Source organism: Macrotis lagotis, chromosome X, assembly GCF_037893015.1.
Source record: "Macrotis lagotis isolate mMagLag1 chromosome X, bilby.v1.9.chrom.fasta, whole genome shotgun sequence".
Lineage (NCBI taxonomy): Eukaryota > Metazoa > Chordata > Mammalia > Peramelemorphia > Peramelidae > Macrotis > Macrotis lagotis.
The window spans coordinates 239,260,950-239,282,122 of NC_133666.1; the positions used below are offsets into that span (position 1 = coordinate 239,260,950).

Sequence of the window (21,173 nt, forward strand, 5' to 3'; positions counted from 1 at the left end):
TTTTATTCTACTATTTCAGGGATAAATCCATGGCTAAAAAGTGATGAGAGAAATTATTAATAACCTATTCAGGGGAAGAGATTCAGATTTTTTACTTGTCTTATTTCCTTGTTCAAGATCCAGCCTTTGAAGGACATTACTAGCCTCTGTCAAAAACTGATCCCACTTAGATCATCTTATCTAGGTGAATTCCTCCTATCCACTGTGTTCTACTCAAGCAAGTTTGGGTAAAGGCAGATACTTTGTCAAAATTGCCCAAGACTGGGGATGGTCCAGGTGCAGAGACAATGTCTTGGTCCAAGAGCAACATGATGTCACTCTCTCAATGAACTCACTTCTCTTTGTAAAGTCCATCTCTCTCATTAACTGTTAACAAATGGAAGACCTTCTTTTTAAGGGCATATAAACTGTGTGTCTATTGCCATGAGGGGCCTTTGGGATCTGAGTATCACTGACCTTCTTAAAAAAAGCCTAGCATCATTAATAAGATGATTAATTGCCCAGAATTTGTCTCTCAAAGTTTTTAAACATCACAGTGAGCAGAAAAGAGTACAGCTTTATTTCCTTTAAATCTTCAAATAAAAGTGGCAAATGGAGAATATTATGATCAGTTTTATTTAATGAATAATTAAAATGAAATAAAAATAAACTTATTTTAAAATTAGCTTCAGGTAAATAAAATGTTACAAACGCATTTTACAGTTGAGAAAACTGTGACAGAGAGAGTACAAGAACCTGAAACAGGAAAACATGGTTAAGAGTCTGAAACCAAATTTGAACTCAGCCCTTCTTGACTGCAGGCCTAGTATTCTGTCTTGTGTAAAGCCTTAGGCACAAACAACCATGAAAAACAAGCAAGTTCCTATGTCCTGACTGGATTTACAAATTGAGAAAACTCAGGATCTTCCTTTTCAATATTAGTCACTTTGAGATGCTGAAACACAACTGTGGATGCAGATGGTGGGGATCAAGGAAAGAATTGAGTACCAACCTCAGCAATGGCCCAAGAACTTGCTTTCTATAAACTATTCCTGTTCATTTGCTCCTTGCTCCTGTCTTTCTTTCAGCAGCAGGGTGGCGCAGAGGAGAGGGTGCTAGCCATCTAGTCAGGAACCACTCATCTTCCTTGGTTCAAATCCTCCCTCAGACACTTAGAAGCTGTGTGACTCAGGGGAAGTCGCTTTACCCTATCTACCCCAGTTTCCTCAACTGTGGAATGAGCTAAAGAAGAAAATGGCAAACCACTACAATATCTTTGCCAAGAAAAACCTAAAGCCTCAGACTTGACTAAAAAAAATTTCACAAAGAAGAAGCAATTGAAGAACCAAGGTATAACTTTTGGGCAATATTACATGGCTGACTTTCAATAAAATTAATTAAAGTCTGGAAAAATTGAAACAGTCTACTCCTAGGGGGTTTTGCCTTCCAGAAAATCATCACTTTATCTACCACCATCAATGACTATTCTTTGAGTTCTTAACATCAAATCGTGAGGATTTCCCACCTTACTTTCACCATATAGCATCAGCAATACCATGCCAGTTTGTATTCATTTGTTTTTTTTCTCCATTATCCTAATCTGGTTCATAGAGGCAAGAGGAACTGACTTCTGCCAATAGCTGTAGCAATAATGAATAATTTTTATAAAGTGTTTTAAGATGATGAGTGTTCAGTCTCATTTGACCATCACAATAGGACAGTGAGATGGGTTATTACATTTTGCAGATAAGAATACTAAGCACAGTAATAAGTGACTTAATTAGTGTCAAACCCAGGATTTGAATCTAGGATTCTTCTCATTGCAAAGTCAGTGATCTCTGTGACATGACATCAGGTCATGTTGACATTGATCAGAATTCTAGATAACACTAAAAAAAATGCACCTTTAAGGTCATAATGGGATGGAAAGTTCTATATAAGAACTGTGTGACAAATCAACTCTCAAAAAACCCTCCTACAAGTACATTTCACATTCTGAGTAATATTTTATTTCACAGACTTAATCAGTGCAGTAACACTTTTGGTTAGGAACATGGAAAAAATTGCCTCAGTTATGCTTGGAGTCATGAAATGATCCTTCATTCAAATTGTAAAAGATGACAGAAGTCCGAAAATGTTTCTTTGTTCATTCGTGCATTAGCCTGTATGATGCAACAAGTAAAAAATAATGCATAACACCTTTGAAAATTCTAAGACAGTGAGAATTTCAAATCTCAGAAAGTTTTATATTTCTGAAGCCAATAGCATTGACACAGTTTGAACTGTTCCTATTCGGCTTAAACCTAGAAAGAAGCTTACATTTACTGGTACCTGCCAAGGAAGAAACTGCCATTAGTGTCACAAGAGGTTGGATTTATCCAAAAGGTGAAAAGAATACAGGGTTTAGACTCAGAAACAAGTGCTCTAGAAAAGTCAGGGTGTTTTTTCAGACTTATGATTTTCTGACTTTTTAGCAAGCTATATCAATTTATGTCAATAGAGTTTTAATGTAATGTCTTAACCAAAAATGTCAAAGTCACCTTTCTGGGAAAAAAAACCCCAGCTCAATCACCATATTCTCATTTAAATTTTTTTTTTAAAGTATTGATCCAAATTTTGGGCTATCTGCGATGTAGAATACCACCTGTATCCAAAGAGGGAATTGTAGAGTTTGAACAAAGACCAAAGACTATTACTTTTAATTTTTTTTAAAAAGGTATCTTTTTATGTAATGATGCTATCTCTTATATTTTATTTTTTCCATAAAGATATGATTTCTCTCTCAGCAGATTTAGTTTTGATCAGTGTCTAGCATGGAAACAATGTAAAGACTATCAGACTGCCTTCTATGAGGGGTGAGGGAAGGGAAGCGAAATTGAGGAAAAAATTGTAAAATTCAAAAAACAATTAAAAAAAAAAGAAGCATTGGTCCAAAGTTGGGAAGGTAAATCCTCGCAGAACTATTCATATACACCACTATCTGGATGCCTGGACAGGGAGGAAGGGGGGAAAAAAAGGAAGAGGAAAATGGAAAGATAAAAATCATAAGGCATCCTTCTTCAGATTCAAAATCTGAAATAGCAGTTATATTTGAGTCCATAATTGGTTTACTCATCTTTGGTACGATACTGGGTTAAAGGTTTAATACTATTCCTGTATTTTCCTTTTTCAAGTTACAAATAATTTTATTTTCTTTGAGGTTGTATAACTTTTCACATTTCAATCTTTCATCTTTCACTAGGGGATAACTGGCCCCTCTGACTACATGGCAATGTATGACAATCTTTTATTGTTTTCTGTTCTATACATTTCCAAACAGGCTATTTCAAGTTTTCTCTTCATTATCAAACTTCACTTGTACCCTCATCTTTTCTTTTCAGTGATGGCCTCTTCTCTAATTTTATTGATAAGACTGAAACCATATGATTAGATTCCTCAATTCTTCTCCTCCATACTACAAAACTGCTCTTTCCTTCACCTATCTTTTCCTCTCTAGTTTGAGAGGATATGGTGCCCCTTCCCCTAATCCTCTTCTATTTGACCCTCATATCTTCTGGAACCTTGCTTCATTCATTCATCATCCCCAAGGGAACATCTTTAATCTCTTTTTCTGTACTGGTTCCTTCCACTCTACCTATAAAGATACTGCTCTGTCTGTCACCCAGGAACACTGATGCCTGTCAGCCCTCTGGAAGTCAAGAAATCAAATAGGGCCTATAACCACTCCATGCAAGAATGAGAGCAAAAGGAAGAGCCTGGCCCTAGTGAACCTTGTGTGCACAGACACAAAAGTCAGGAACTGAGGGTATAGATATGAGCTAAAAAAAAAAAACATTAAACACCACAGAGAAATATGTCAAAAGATGACCAAAAGGAAAACTCAGAGACAAAGAGTAATAGACAGAAAAATATGCTCTGGTTACAAGGATTTCAAGAGTACCTAAAAGGGGGAAAAAATATATATCTATACATATATATATATATATATATATATATATATATATATATATATATATATAAAATTATAAATGAAATAAGAGTTATGAAGGAAAGAAATGGAAAGTGAATAAATAGCTTAAAGAAGGTAGGAAACTTTACCCAAGTAATATTCCCTGAAAATTAGAAGAGAACAAACAGAACTTGATGACTCCATGATACTACAAGATTTGTTTAAAAAAGAAAAGGGAATGCAAAAAAATCTTCTATTTAAAAAAGAGTTAACTTTGCAACCATACCCAAAGGGCAATAAAACTGTACATACCCTGAGATCCAGGAATACAACAATTAGGTCTATATCTCAAGAGATCATAATCAAAAATATTTATAGCAACTCTTTTTGTAGTGGTAAAGAATTAGAAATTGAGTTGCTATAAAAATTTTTGATTATGATCTCTTGAGATATAGACCTAATTGTTCATCTCACAATGTTACTGTTCAGATGCCCATCTGAACAAATTATAGCATATAAATCCTATGGAGTAGTATTGTTCTGAAAGAAATGGGAGGTTGGACTTTAGAGAAGCATGGAACCAATGCTGAGTGAAATGAGCAGAACCAAGAGAACACTGCACACATTAACAGTAACATTGTGAGATGATCAATTATAAAGGATGCAGATCCTCTCAGCAGTTCAGAAATTAAGGACAATCCTGAGAGACCTATTATAGAAAATGACTTACATCCAGAGAAAAAACTATGAGGTCTGAATAAAAAACAAAACATACTATGTTCACTTTTTAAAATTTCTTCTGTTTTTTTTCTTTCTTACTCATGAATTTCCCCCTTAGTTCTACTTCCTCTTTCACACCAGGACTAATATGCAAATATATTAAGATTGAATGGACTTTTACCAGATTGTCTGTCTTCATGGGAAGGCGGAGGGGAAGGAAGGTGGTAGAAAAATGTGGAACTCATAAAATTGAAAAACGATGAATGTTAAAAACTATCTTTACATGTAATTGGAAAATGAAAATAGAAATTTCTTTTAATTAACTGAATAACTGGGCACTGAAAACAATGACCAAAAAAATCTGAGATGTCATATTTCAAGAAATCATAAAGAAAAACTGTCCAGATTTTACTAGAACAAGAAGGCAAAGTAAAAATAGAAAGAATTCTTTGATCACCACCTGATAAACACCCCAGAATAAAAATTCTCGGTAATATCATGGCTAAAATCTAGAGCTCCCAAGTTTAAAATCAAAAAATAACAATCAGCATAACTTAAGAACTAGGAGACAAATCAGGATCATACAGCAATTGTTTGGCAGTAATTGTTTATAAAGGAGAGAAAAAATATCACTCACAATATTCTAAAAGGCACGAAAAAAGACTTATAAACTAAGAACAATTTATGCTGTAAAATTCAGTATAATCTTACAAACTGAAAACAAAAGGGCCTTTAATGTATTAATTTTCAAACATTCTTGATTGGAAAAAAAGAGAGAATTGAGTAAAAACTATGAACTGAAAACCCCAGAATCAAGAAACCTAGAAAAGGAAACACATTTGAGAAACTAGAGCTAAAAAGTGGGCAAGTGATTACATTCTAATAGGGAGAGAAGGAAGAAATGTCTCAGAAAAGTTCTTGAGTGAAAAGGTGATTAAGATAAACAGAGGGAGAAGGGGTGTTTTGCTCTGTTTCAATAGTCTTAAGAGAACAATGAAAAGAAAGGAAAAAAGGATTAGAAGAAAAGAAATAAGGAAAAGAAGGAAAAAAGAAGTAGAACTCACTATGTCCCATAATTAGAGTAAGAAACAGTCTACAAACCTCTAGGAAGGGGTCAGGGGATAGTAGGTTTTGGAAGAATATGAGTGGCAATGATTAAATCTGATCTAGACAAAGAAGAATTGAACACACATTCAAACAAGACCTTTTCTAATATGATAGCATGTAGATTCCATAATTAATAAACTTGTTTTCATACTGGAGTTCTTCTTCTCTCAGTCCCTCCATCTTCTGACTCCTTCCTGATGACATGGTATCACTGATGATCACAGTACCAAGAAATGGGTACACTTCCATTCAAATCCCTTGGTCATGTTAGAGGAGTCAGATACTCCATGCTCCTCATTATCACTTCCAAATTCCTTCTCACTCTCCTTCCATCACTCAGTAAACTCTCTTCCTCTCTTTCCTTTATATTTTCAAATTTAACACCTAGTCCAGATTCTGGTGGTCAATATCTTTCAATGAACCATGGCATCTATTTTCATGTTTAGGTAAAACATGAAAGACTAAGAGCCCAAAACATTGAAAGTTTTAGACTTGGATAGAAATAATTGCAACTTAATTTTATATGAGATTAACAATTACATGAATATTCACATTACTAAATAATTTTTTTAAAAAACAAGTAGTTTTGCAGCTTGGGAAATAAAAGCACACAGTTTCTGAATCACTTAAAGTACTGGCCTAATGACTCATGAAATAAGAAATGCTATGGGGACCTCTTGTGGTAATATTTAAAATTTTATTTTTAAAATGTATTTTTTGATTGTTTCAAATGGGAGCCTTTATAAATGAAAGACTTAATTCTGCAAAAGTGAAGCTAAATTGTCACTATTAGGTCTGTATTACAAAAGAGCTGAAAATCAAAAAAAGGAAAAGTATCTATACATGTAAATATTTATAGCAGCTCTTTTCTGGTGATAAGCAATTGGAAATTGAGGCGATGTCCAACAGAGAAATGGTTGAACAAGTTATATTTACATGACTGTGAGAGAATGAATTATGTTATAAGAAATGATGAGCAGGATGCTCTCAGAAAAACCTGAAAAGACTTACATGAGTTGATGCAAAGTAAAATGTACTGTGTATACAGTGGCCCAAGTAAACTATGGAGCACTTACATTGAAGAATACTATTCATCCCCAAAGAACTGAATAGACTCTGATGCATACTTCTTTAACGCTATTTTTCTTGAAGTTTCTTTACTTTTTTTTGGGGGGGGGGTAAGTTTCCTTTCACAACAGGACTAATATTATAGAAATGTTTTGCATAACACACATTTACAACCTATAACCTAAATCAAATTGCTTGCTTTTGTAACAAGGTGAGTGGGGCAGAAAGGAGGGGGAGAATTTGGAATTCAGAGTTTTAAAAATGAATTTAAAAAATAAAACACTAAATATTTTTTTAAAAAAAGAATGAAGCTAAACTGAGGTAGATAAAATAGTATTAATGATAATTAGTATGGAGCTTCCTATATAAAAATTACTTCAAATTTCTGTGAATTTACATATAGAGAAAACTAATTGGCAAGAGATATAATGTATAAAAAAAACCTGACACTTTGAAAGACATTTTCAAAATTAACCAAATTTTTTTCAGGAATGAACTCTGGATTGCTTTCATAAAATAATTACTAATAAAGAAATTTAGCATTTAAGATGATCAACCTTAAACAAAGATTTATTATAAATAGCTAATACCATGACCAAATCCATTTTATTTCCCCCACAAAAAAATGTAAACACATACCTGATAGAAGTTATACTCCTGATGAATCTCTCAGTATGATCAGACATCTCTGATGGTAGCAGAAGTTCCACAGGCTGTAATCTTAAAATGCGGGTCTCTAATTCTAAACGGGATACTGAGTCCTGAAAACTATCAAAAATGACTTCCCCAGTTGCAGGCTGCACTCCCTGAAAAACAGGTGGAAAATAAGGAAAATAGATGCTTTGCTACATTTTAGGAAGGAAACAGGCATTTCTGAAGTACTTTATATATATATATATATATATATATATATATTTATAAGTCTAACAATTCAAATATTTTACAAAGATATGAAAGATGTTCAAAAAATCACTGATCATCACCATCACAACAGCAATAATTCACTTATGAAAACTATCGCTTTGAACCTTATTATATGCACTTTCAATATTAATCAATTTTCTCACTACCCAATCAGAAATGATTTCTTTTTTTAGAAGGAATTATAATCCTGAATAGTAGCACCCTAAACTTCACTTAATAAGTGGATTTTAAAGAAAACACATTTCTTAAAATCCAAAAACACAGCTGTAACCCATTTTAGTTTTCTCTTTATCTCAAGGAGATCACCCATCCACTCTGAAAAATGTTGCAGTCTTTTGATGCTGACTAGAGCAAAAGAAAAGCAGTCAAGAGAAACAAATAGCTTTACTCAAAAATGAAATATTAATGTTTGGAAATAAACACTCAATTCCAAAACAAGAAACAGCTTTGCTTTGCAATTAGCCAACTGCCTGGAGCAAGAACATTTATGCTGGACTAGCAAAGTACAGAGTTTATACTATTTAATACCATAAAACCCTCTATATGCTTTTTAACAAAGAGGAAATATTACAAGACCAGAAAATAAAACTGAAGGAAAACGGAACAGTGAGGTGGAGGAGAGGCAAGAATAAAAAAAGATTAACAACAATCAAAGGTACCAATCTCAGCATTTCAGACCTTAATTAATTTCTATTTTTCCAGTGTGTGCTATTATCTGTAAAAATCCATGTTTGTCCTTCAAGGATTCTTTACTTATAAATCTGTAATCTTTGAAGGATGGGTTATCTATGCATCAATATTAGTTGGCTTGAGCATCAGTCAAACCAGAAAGTAACTAAAAGATCTATGTCCTCAGTAGTACCTTATTGTCTTATGAATGCAGTGGATTTCCTATCCAAATTAAATTTCAAGCATTAAAAATACTAAATTTTTCACAATTTAGGCAACCAAGAGTCCTCAAATCTTACATGAACTGATAAAAAGTGAAATGAACAGAACCAGAAGAATATTGTATACAGTAACAGCAATATTGTCCAATGATCAACTGTGAATGACTTAGCTCTTCTCTGCTATAAAATAAACTAAGCTAATTCCAAAGGACTTATGATGAAAAATGTGATCCACCTCCAGAAAAAGAATGGATGGAGTTTAACTGCAGACTGAAGCATAATTTTTTTTTTACTTTTTTAATTGTTCTTGGATTTTTAAGGTATGTTTTTCTTTTACAACTGCTAATTTAGAAATGTTTTGAATGATATGTATAAGCTGTATCAAATTGCTTGCTATCTTGAGGTGAGGGGAGGAGAAAAAAGGAAGGGAGAGAATTTAGCACTCAAAATTTTAAAAAAGTTAAAAACTTTTTTTGCAAACAACTTGAAAAACATAAAATACAAAATCTTTCAAATTAAAAAAAAAAGACTGGATCCCAGTAATTTTCTAGCTGTTAAGTTAGTCAATTTGACATTCAAAATGGTGTTATTCTGTGCTTGCCTTCCAACTGTCTTCTTAAGAGAAAATATTCACAAGAAATTTGTCTTTAGTTCACATCTTTCCTGATCCTAAACCTAAATTTATCAACACACTTTCACTATCTTTCCAAGTTCCTCTCACAATGAAGTAAATGATTACCAAAAGATCCACTGAATAGAAATTAATTTCTTTACAGGATTTTTCAACTTTTTCATCTTCTGCAATAGATTATTTTTATAATATCATATTCATTTCTAGTCATCTTGAGGAATGATTGCTTGAATAACATGACCATGCATCCTATGAAATATTTCTCTTGCTTTTTTAATCTTTTTAATCTTAATTCCCATAAATTCTTTCTGCCAACCTCTGAATTCACATCAGAGGAAAACCCATGAGGCATATAGTTCAGTTGCTCTAGACCCTAGGTCAGAAATGAGATATCAGAGACCTTTAGTGCAAGGCATATATATATATACACACACTACACTTAAACTGATTGGAAAAAATTAGGAAAGCAAAGTTTTATAAATTATATCTGTAAGATGGATTAAAACTTTCCTTACTAATAATTCTTTAATGGATTTAAACCTTTTCTGCCTCACCTATCTATCCAGGTCTAGACCTTATAGTCCCATAGTTACCATCAATAATTAACACTATTATTTACCTATGCTCTCAACACAAACAATGGATTTATCTTTAATTTATTCTGTCACTGTTTAAATATCATACATGTGATGGACATAAGTATATCCATCTTAAATTGTAAAGTTGCAGAGGCCAAGGTCTGACTCAATGAAGTTCCTAAAATAATTCCACAAAATGGCAGTCACAATTAAGCATGTAATAAAGACATTTTTATGTTAATGATGAATCAGAATATTTTTGCAAAACATCAGTTGTATGTACTAAGATAAGTTTTTATAAGAAATCTTTATCAGATATACTATCATTCATAGTTCACCCAAATATTACTTACCACAATACCAATTTGGATATTCCCCTTTTGTTTATCTTTCATATTTTCTTTATTTTCATAGATGCACAGGAGATAATTATTAGAAGTATCATTTGATAGTTCTTCAATATTTACAGGGTCATCTAGCTTGATCAAGGGATTCACATTTAATAATTATTAAAGGAAATAAAATTGATTTGTCCTATTCCCATTAACAACAACAAATCCATTATCTATTCTGTCCATCAAGAACACTGATTAGTTATCCATATTTTCACAGGATACGTCATTCCATATAGCTTTGTATTGCATATTTTGTTAACATCTAATATTCTTTACTTTTCCCTTAAGTTCTATAAGATTATAGATTTAAAGCTAATAGGAACCTGAAAGGTAATGGTAAATTTACCACTGATTTCAGCAGTGAGTAAACTAAAATGCAAATTACTAGTCCAAGGTCAATAAAAAAATAAATACGCCAAAACACCCAAGACACAATATTAAGCAACCTCTTTCTTTATCTTAAAATACCTAGTAACTGACAAGGAAAAAAAATGAGAAAATTTGATAAGTAGAAAGAAATGGAAAAGTAAAAAACAGAGACAAAGAATGAAAAGAGAAGATAACTAAAAGGATGCATGAAAGAAATCAATTAAGACCTCAACTGACACACTTTAAGAATAAAGCTCCTTTAACTTAAATTGGCCTGAGCATTGAGGGATCTGGAAGATGTTCTAAAAGTGATGGTGTAGGCAGAAGCTGAGCACTAGGCAATTAGGCAATCTAAGGCACAAGAATCTCATGCAAGGACTAGAGTCCAGGTTCAGCAAGTGAGATGGATGATGTGCCTCATCACCTGTATATTTCTGCATTGGGCCAGCAAGGAATGAGGGATGGGGAGGCCCTTTACGCAGCTTCCCTGCCACCAGAACATCCTAAGATTATAAAGATATAATAACTAAATAGGTCAAGAAAGCTGGAAAGCTGCCACTCAACTAACAGAGAGATGTGCCTTGAAAAGATATGGCAAAAAGAAGAAATCCAAGCCCTAGAACAGAATCCTATGTGTCTCATATTATTTTTCCCTTTGGAAATAGTTTCTGACCAAAAAGTCTGTCCCTAGAACAGTCTCTCCAATAAAAGAGGCATCATATTACAATTGTATCGTCATCAAAAAATAAAAGACATTAATCAACTAACACTGCCTTCTAGAAGACACTTTCCAAAAATCTATTTTCTTAATCTTAATTCAATTGTCTGTTTTTTTCCCCACTTTGATACTTGCATCTTCCATCAAACATCATTATAGTTTGATAGACCTTCTTGCTATGTCAAAAAGTTATCGACCTAAAAGAAAAAAAGATTTTATAAAGTTAAGCACTTTTAAAAAACCTACAGAAAGTATTAGCAACTTTTCAAGCTAAATTATCAGCCCAAAAGGATATCTTCTCCAATAAGTGTAGACTTAGTATAAAGAGCAGTCAATTTTCGGGTAAACAGAGAACTTTTATTCTCTCCAATAGCCTTTAGTGCTGCAGTTTCAGTTTGCTTGACTACTCCCACCTGTAAAAGAGTATATATAAAATATTTAAAATCAAGTGGCAAATTTTAAAATTCTCACATGCTAAACCTAAGAAAGGTTAATTCATACACAATGGATGTACAGAATGCAACACATTACTAATGTGAAGAGAACAGATAATATGATAGTACTACACAGAAACAGCTTCAACAGAATCCCTCTGCCACTTAAATTGTTGCTGTTTTCAGTCATGTCTGACTTTTTGCGACCCCCATTTTGGAATTTTCTTGATGGTTTGCCATTTCCTCCTCCAGCTCATTTTACAGATGAAAAATGTTGAAGCAAACAGTGTTAAGTGACTTGCCCAGGTCACCCAGCTAGTAAATGTCTGAGGCAGGTTTGAACTTAGGTCTTCCTGACTCTAGGCTACTGCTCTATTCACCATACCATGTGGCTGCCTTTCTGCCACATTTTACTGGATTAAAAAAATTAAAAACTAAGCAAAATATAATTCAGTGAGACTAGTGTATCAAAGAAAAACAAATGTCTACCAAACGCCAAAATAAAAATCTGAGGTCTTTCATATCAATTTCATTACAGACTCATATTTTTCTAAAGTCTAAAAGAACTGCCATTCTCATTTACCAACCAACAAAAGCCAATGCTGACCTTATGACCTTTAGCTACAAGCCGACGTACATGAACAAAAAGTCTGTGACTGGGAATGCTTGCTGTCATAAAGTTGTGATCTAAATGGCAATATATGTTGAGTTCTCGTGCTGCAATCTGCAAAATACAATATAAACACAGACTCATAAAATTTACAATCACATTTTTCTACATAAAATTCTATGCTTTACTTCCATTTTGCAAAATTTAAGTGCTAGACCACGAGGACTAGCAGATGACCTGAAAGCTTTTTATAAAAATACACTAGATTTTCTTTATCTCATTAAACCCATCAAAACCTAACATTGTTGTGTTTGCATGCAGAATTACTCTTCAATTCAGGGTGCAAGAGGTCAGAAATTAAAACAAATTTACATATTTGTGTACATATGACAAATAAAATATTTTCTTTTAATTTTGAATTTTTTTACATTAAAATAAAAAATAGGTACATTTTAAAGTTTGGTAAGATTCCCGTTATCTAGAATGCTGAAAATAATTTCACCAACCCAGAAAATGAAAACAAAAATTTTTGAAAATGCCATTTTAAAAAAGTCATACTTACATGCTATCAAATAAGAAAAGTAGTCTGAAATATTTGAAAAAAGCAACTTACCTCTGCATCCTCTCCAAAGAACCTATATTTGTATCCACATTCAATACACAAGATAGCATCTTTATGTTGCTCTTTCATTTCTAGGTATTGAAGTTCTAAAGGAGTATAAATGCTTTTGGTTCTTCTGTTAGTAGCTTTGGGCTCAGATGTACTTTGTAGGCTTTCATGATTTTTATTTGATAATGAAAAATGAGCAAGACCAAAAAGTGATCCTCCCTATCAAGAGAAGAATTGATGTAGATAAACATATATAATATATCATTTAATTGTTCAAATTATTCTACTTCTTCAATTCAAAGAATTTTTGGTTTATATTAGAATTCCTATCAAAAACTTCCTAAGAAATATCCAAAGAAGTTATAAAAAAACATCAGCTCAAAAAAAAATGTATAATGGAATTCCTTAAGGCTATCCTTGGACTATTTCTGTTTAATAGTTTTATCAAGGGCTTAAAGGCACAGATTACATGCACATCAAAAGTCAACCAAATTTTCAGAATACTTAGACAGTAGATGATAAAATCAAGACCCCAAAATATTGCAATAAGCTAAAGCAATAGACCAAGTTCAACAAGATGAAATTTGATAAAGGTTAAACAGGATTTAAGCAGCCAACTAAACTAACTCAAACCTGAAAAAGTATCTTTATTATATGATACCTACAAAGGTCATCCGACCTCTATTTGAACACCTGCAATTAAGAGAAACTTACTATTTCTTAAGGCAGCCCATGCTTGGCAGAGCTAGGTGGTATAGTCAACAGAGGACCGAGCCTGGATTCAGGAGTACCTGAGTTCAAATCCAGCCTCAGACACTTAATAATTACCTAGCTGTGTGACCTTGGGCAAGTCACTTAACCACATTGCCTTGCAACCTTTTAAAAAAGTAATAATAATTGCCTAGCTATGTGACCTTGGGCAAGTCACTTAAACCCAATGCTTTGCCAAAAACAAAAAACACTCCATGCTGGGCTTTCTGTTAAAAAAAGTTTTCCTCATGTCAAACCTAACTGCTTCTTTCAAGCTTCTAGCTCCACCCTCTAAAGCCAAACAGAACAAATCTAGACCTTCTTCAAAATGAAAATTTATTAAATATTTAAGGACAGCCATCATGCCTCCCCCAAATCTTTTCTTCTTCAGTCAAAACAAACCAAGATCCCTCAAGAGATCCTCAGACATCATGGCCTTGAAGTCCTTCATCATCCTGGCTGGCAAAAGGTTCAATATAACAGCGGTTTTTTAAAAGAAATCAACAACATGTGTGTTGGCTGTGCAACAAAGATCTGAAGCTGTAGGCTTCAGGCTTCAACCACAATATGCTTATGCCAACAGAGTATATGAAGTGACTACCAAAACCTTAATATCACCTTAGACTATAGTTCCATAAGGATAGTGGAATTCATCATCCATTTAGAAGAGGATGTTTTGAGAGCCTACTATCAGGTAATTTGCTAGGTGCTAAGGATAACATAAGGAAAACCTTAATGGTCCCTGCCCTCAAGAATTTATTTTTTATTGGGGGCAGACATACAGAGGTACAGCAAATAACCTATATATAAAACACACACACACAAACACACACACACACACACACACACACACACACTAGATGTAAAGTAATTTCTGGGGACACAGCGCTAACAATGGAGGTAAAGAGAATCAGGATAAAGTTCCTAAAGATGGAGGTATCTGAAAAAACCTTGAGAGTCTAGGAGTCAGAGGGGAGGAGGGTGGGCACAGTCTAAAGAAGGGCTCCAGGGGCCTGTGCAAACTGCATCTAGGGACCCAGCCCTAAATCTAGGAATCATTGTTTAGAAACAGCATCCCCAAGCTGGAAGGTATCCAAAAGGAGAACAAATAAAGAAGGTAAAGCATCATGGAATGTTTTACCATCACTGGACTAGGGAAGACCTAAATAGAGGGAGACATCAAGAGAAAGAGACCATGAACATGAAGCAACCTTTCTAGCATGAAAATGGATATGGAATATTTCTTTTACTCGACTGCAAGCAAGGAATTACTTAATTAACTCCAGATATAAGAACAAGGATCATTGGGTAAAATATACTACCTCAAATTCAACCAACGCTGATAAGAATCTGCTCTGTTGGGAGACTTGCTGGAAGTTGCAGTAAAAGTGGACTCCATTCAATGCCAGGCAAAACCATTCAAAAGTGGGCAGCCTGATTGATTTCTACATTACTGTATGGACTCAAGAAGAAGCTAAACAACTATTTGTCAGAGATGTTAGAGAAATGATTCCTGCTCAGACAGGTTGAAATAGATGATTTCTGAGGTTTTTTCTAATTCTGAGATACCAAATCTATGAACATTTGTTAATAGAGAAACAAGTATTGTTCAGTTTTTTTTTTGTCATGTCTGACCCTTCATGACTCCATTTGCAGTTTTCTTAGATCTTCTAGATCAATTTACCATTTTCTTCTTCAGGTCATTCTACAGATGAGGAAACTGAAACAAACAGGGTGAAGTGACTTGCCCGGGGTCACAAAGCTTCTAAGTACTCAGAGACTGGGATTTAAACTCATGAAAATGAGTCTTCATGGACTATATCCACTATACCACCTAAATTTCAAATATGTTGACTCTCTGGAGCAATAGTTTCTCTGAAGCCTGAGAATAAACATTAAGAAACTTACTTTTTAACAAGGAAATATGATATATTAAAGGGAATCTAAAGGCAGAATGGGATAAAGAGGAAGGGAAAAGCTAGACAAAAGGCTTTAGGAAAATCTCAGTGAGAACACTGTCAGTTGGGCAAAGGCATCAGTCCTATAAGGAGGACAAAGAACTTGAGCTAAACCTTAAAGGAAAAGGACAATTCTGAAATATAGGGATGAAGAGGGAATGCACTCCAGAAATGGGAGAGGGGATCTATGTCCATACAAAGAGGTACTTTGCTGTTTGAATACTTTGCATCCCTAGATCTAAAGATGAAAGAAAATTTTCTAAAAGGATAGACTTGGCAAGGGATATGGTACATCCTGAAATCCAAATGCATACCAAGTTTTTATACTTTAAAGGAAAAGACAAATTTTACAAATTATCAAAAAAAAAAGAGAGAAAGCACATTTAGGGGCGGCTAGGTGGCGCAGTGAATAAAGCACCAGCCCTGGAGTTAGGAGTACCTGGGTTCAAATCCGTTCTCAGACACTTAATAATTACCTAGCTGTGTGGCCTTGGGCAAGCCACTTAACCCCATTTGCCTTGAAAAAACCTAAAAAAACAAAACAAAAAAAAAGAACATTTAAAGATGTGGGGGGGGGGGGGGTGAAGGGAAGAGGACCAGGGATTATTTTAGAATTCAGACTTTGAGAGAAAAAAAGAAGAGTTTAAGGGGAAAAATAGCTATACAAAATTAAGAAAAACAGAGCTCCAACCTAAGCTGATTTTTCTCTTTGAAGACAGGAGACTAATTTCAAGAGTTAAAGAAGTTGAAACAATTTGTCAAGAAAGTCCCCTCACCACAAAGATTAGACAAGATACATTGCATCCAAAAAAACATATGAAAGAAATGTAAAGGAAGTTAAGTGGGATTTAAAAATGGCCATGCCTCTTTTCAAAGTAACAAAGAACTGGAAACAAAATAAATGACCAACAACTAGAGAATAGTTAAACATTGTAATTCAAGAAGGCAATGGAAAATTATTGTAATTTAGAAATAATGAATATAGAAAATGCAGAGAGTGAAACTTTCTAAGAACTGATGAAGAGTAAAGTAAGTCTTATAAAGAAAGCAATACAATGAAAACAAAAATATTAAATATGGAAAGAGGAAAAAACTCAACTACTACTGTGCAACTATAATGATCAATTGTTTGGTTGTTCTGTCCTTTGAGTCACTTACAACTCTTCCTAACCCCATATGAAGTTTTCTTGACAGAAATTTTGCAGTGGTCTGCCATTTCCTACAATAGGTCATTTGACAGATGAGGAAACTGAGGCAAACATAAGTAATTTGTCCAAGGTCACACAGCTCACAAGAATCTGAGGCCAGTTTGAAACAGGAAGAAGAGAAGCAAGGTTTTAAAAATGAAGGTGATGCTAAAAGGTATCAATAAAAATTTTTTAAACAAAAATGCGTGTGTTTGAATTCTTGTATTTGTCCACTTGCTGTCTTGATACCTATCAATGGGACTGTGTATCAAAGAATACTCTCCCTCCCATTTCTTCTATATGGTTTTTATTTTGTTATGGAATAGGAAATTCCAAAATCAAGTTTGCTAGACTTTTTTCTAAAAGAATAGATTCTGACAAATTCATATACAAGAGAATATGTGAAACACAGATATCAGTGCTATGCTTTACAATGTATCGCATGTTCTTCATATGGAAAAGACATTGATGTAGGCTAGATCACAGAACAATCTGATAAATTTAGAACCAGTTAAATGGTTAAACTCAAACTATAGTTATTATTGTTTCCCCATAAATCTGGAAACGTGAGAAATGAATATTTCTCTCATTTAATAATAATTATATCAGTTATTTGTATTGTATTGTATCTTCTCTCTTTTCTACTTCATCATCCAGAATCAATGTGAGAAATCTCCCTTAGAGATTTATCCAGGCCAAAATCTAATCAGACAATAAGAGAAATTCTACATTTTGCAATAATGGGCATATTTCTGCTCATTGTGCTTGTTTAGACAGGTTCAGGGAAAATATTGATTCTTCCTACTATCAAGTCAGGTGATATGAAAATTGTGTTTGTTTAAACCAAGATTTGAGTGATCTAGGTCACCTACCCAACATGGCCAACTAATTAGAGGTGATTAGGCAGACCTTGGAATACCTCCTTTTTGAAGGACATATAAACTGTGATCCTACTGCCATTAAAGATCTTTGTTCTAAAAGAGTTGGTCAAATGACCATCCTTTTGCCAATAACCTGTTGGTTTTATTAATAAAATGCTTAAATTACCCAGAAAGTATGTCTCTCAAACCTTTTTATACATAACCAAAAGAAGTATCCTATGGAGTGTTCCTGTACTTGGAACATGTACATGGTCTTTGCTATAAAACACTTTTATCAATGACATGGATAAAGACTTAAAAGGCTTTAATATGAAATCTGTAGATGACACAAAGCTGGGAGGGATATCTAACTCACTTCATGGCAGGCTCAAGATTCAAAAAGTCTCAACAGGCAGGAAATTAGACTGAAATTATAAGATGAAGGGGAAAAAAAGTAAAATTTTACACTCTAGGTTAACAAAATCAATTTCTCCAAGACAAGATGATGGAGGAATGGTTACACAACAGCTTATCTATGTACAAATGGCAACTTTAAAAGATTATAAGTTGACAATATAATATTATCAGATAGAAAGCTGATGCAATCTTGGATTGCATTGAGAGGCATAGTTTCCAAGATCTTAAAAAGAGATGGTAGCCTCACAGTATATATTTACTGTTTTGTTAATAACACATCTAGAATGAGTTCAAGGCTAGGTGCCTAAGTTTAGAAAGGTTTCCATTTAGAAGAACAGAATTAGACGTAATCTGTCTGACCCAAGAATATAATTAATTATGTTGAGTAGAAGTTACAAAAGGCAAATGTAGACCAAATATAAGTAAAACGAAGGAAGTAAAATGGTCAATTTTAGTAGTCTCTGCCAAAACTCAAATGCAACTCACTGCACAGACATTCTACAATGCAGTTGGCTAGAGAAATAAAGAAAGCATATATTTTGAGCCTCCTTCAATGATGCTAATGGACCCTATGTGAGAATCAAAACCTAGATGTACTCTTTTATTTTTAGGTTTTTTTTGCAAGGCAAATGGGGTTAAGTGGCTTGCCCAAGGCCACACAGCTAGGTAATTATTAAGTGTCTGAGACTGGATTTGAACCCAGGTACTCCTGACTTTATCCACTACACCACCTAGCCGCCCCTAGATGTACTCTTAATAAATGCTTCTCAGGACACAATACATACCTTCTGACTCATTCGATAATTCAAATCTTCAGAGGGAACAATATGCTTTGCACTTAAACTGATGTCTTCAAAATCAGTACATTTTGGCAAAATTGCCAATCTTCCCTGTGGTGGTTCACTTGAAGCTCTGCCATAAGGAAACTCAGAATCACAGCAGAATTCTTTTAATTTTTCCAGAGACTTTAAAACCATCCTGGGTTTCAGACATTTCCGTGGCTCTTAAATTTGAAATTAAAAGGAAATATAACTTTAGTATCTTTAAAATAAAATATCTAACAATAATTAATAGAAGTTTATTTTTGAAATTAGAAAACATGACTAGGAGCTTAGTATCAAATAGCAATTAATAACTAACAGATTTTTTTAAAAGTAGGTTCTTCACTGAAAAATATTTTTTTTGTATAAGGATGTAAATAAATTCTGACCAGTATTATAAGTAGATAAGTTATAAGGACATTCATTCATTTTCAATATTAATAAGCCTCTAGAAATTATTTTGCTTTTAACTCCTCCCACTGATACCTCTTGTAAGAAGAAAATATTAGAGATTCACTAAGACTACTACAATGAAACTACTCATCAAAAACTGTGATTGAACTATACCCTTTGGACCAATAAAAAATCCAGTCCCTGAGGAGTTACCTAAATTGCCTAAATCCCCAAAGCAGGCAGTGAAATCATGGGATCCTATATGTAAAATAGATACTTCACTCATGAACAATGAGAAGAAAATGTTCTTTCCCCACAGAAAAGGGCATAGAATTCATCATGGGGGGGGGGGGACGACAACTAAACAAACTGTGGTTCATGAATGTAAATGGAAATTATCACTGAATCATCATAATAATAACACAGGGTGTCTCAAAAGTACTTAGACAATTTCAAACTATTAAAGCAAAAAATTTAAAGCTATGAAAGCTTAAATACTACACAATGAATTTGAGTTATCCTGTATAATAAAAATAATTATTAATAATAGCTAGCAATTTGATAGCACTTTGCAAAGTGCTTTACAAGAGCTATTTCATTTGATCCTATAATCCAATGAGGATAGTTGTTATTTTTATTATTATTATTATTATTATTATTATTTTAACACTCATTTTATAAATAAGAATACAGGTTGAAAAAGGTAAGTGATTTAACTGGGTATAGTGACACAGCTAGAAAGTGGCTAAAACAGGATTCAAGCTTAGGCCTCCCTAATCAGGAAGTCCAATCCTCTAGCCATAACACTACCTGGGACCAAAAGAAATTATGAAAATGAAAAATAGAGAAGCATGAGAAGGCCAATGAATTTATGCAGAAATGATAAAAGAAGAACCATGAAATCAAAAAAAACAATGACAATATAAAAATAAACAATGAGAAAAAAAACAAAAATTTAAAAATTGAAACATGATGTAATTGTGATGATCAAGTTCGACCCCAAAGGAGAGATAAGAAAAATGCAACTCTTTCCCTTCTCTGCAGAGAAAAGAACATTGAATATACTGCCAGGTTAGGTAAGTGTGCTAGCTGGCTTTGCTGAACTGTTTGGTTATTTTTTTCTCTCTGTTTGTTTTTTTGCTATAAGATAATTCATTGAATAGGAGATGGGGAAGGAACATATTTGAAGATGAACATGATACAACAACAAAGATATCAATAAATAAGTTTAAAAAGAGAAAGAAAAATGCATACAGTTTCCAGTAACTTCACTGTCACTGTACAAAAAGAAAAGGAGTCAGGTTTTTGGCTGGTTAAACTGAAGATCTGTTAATCAGGAACTAACCACAGCTCCCAACCATTCTGGTGTCACTTTCTTCTTCATCTCTTTGAGCTTGCTTTGCTCTCTTGTTAACTGGTTCATCATATTCCAGCGTCCTCTTCTTACATCCATTAACTTCAGAGACCTAAAAACATGGAAATTTAAATTATGATTTATCTTTCCATTTACAGAGCTTTATTAAAAAAAAGGTGGAGACAAGAATATAAGGGATATTCTTTCATATAGGGCATATGTTTTAGAGCATTTCAGAATCAGACTTAAATTGCTCCACAGCTCAGAGTGACCCCTCTGCGGCCCTGGCACGCAGGCGCAGCAGAGCACGTGCTGCCCAAGCTCGCTGGTTTCTCCAGGCTTTACAAAGGACAGTCCTGGTTCCAGATTTACTCCTCATCCATTTAGAGGACTTTTGTAATATAGCAAATGGAACTCTGGAAAATATAGGTTCAAATTCTTCCTCACATAC

At 33.8% G+C, this 21,173-nt stretch overlaps 1 protein-coding gene across 4 annotated transcripts in view; it reads right to left on the bottom strand.

The window, feature by feature from the left end:
* Positions 1–21,173, bottom strand: part of MSH3 (mutS homolog 3) — a 182,242-nt gene that overhangs the window by 156,297 nt on the left and 4,772 nt on the right. For 3 of the 4 annotated variants that reach the window (XM_074201747.1, XM_074201745.1, XM_074201744.1), the window contains exons 2-8: positions 20,714–20,834; positions 18,940–19,157; positions 12,986–13,201; positions 12,370–12,486; positions 11,622–11,741; positions 10,200–10,343; positions 7,463–7,629 (exon numbers count right to left, since the gene is read on the bottom strand). In XM_074201747.1, coding sequence (XP_074057848.1) covers positions 7,463–7,629; positions 10,200–10,343; positions 11,622–11,741; positions 12,370–12,486; positions 12,986–13,201; positions 18,940–19,157; positions 20,714–20,834 — 1,103 coding nt within the window. Of the gene's footprint in view, positions 1–7,462; positions 7,630–10,199; positions 10,344–11,621; positions 11,742–12,369; positions 12,487–12,985; positions 13,202–18,939; positions 19,158–20,622; positions 20,835–21,173 lie in introns of those variants that run through there. The other variant, XM_074201746.1, reaches the window with a different exon arrangement.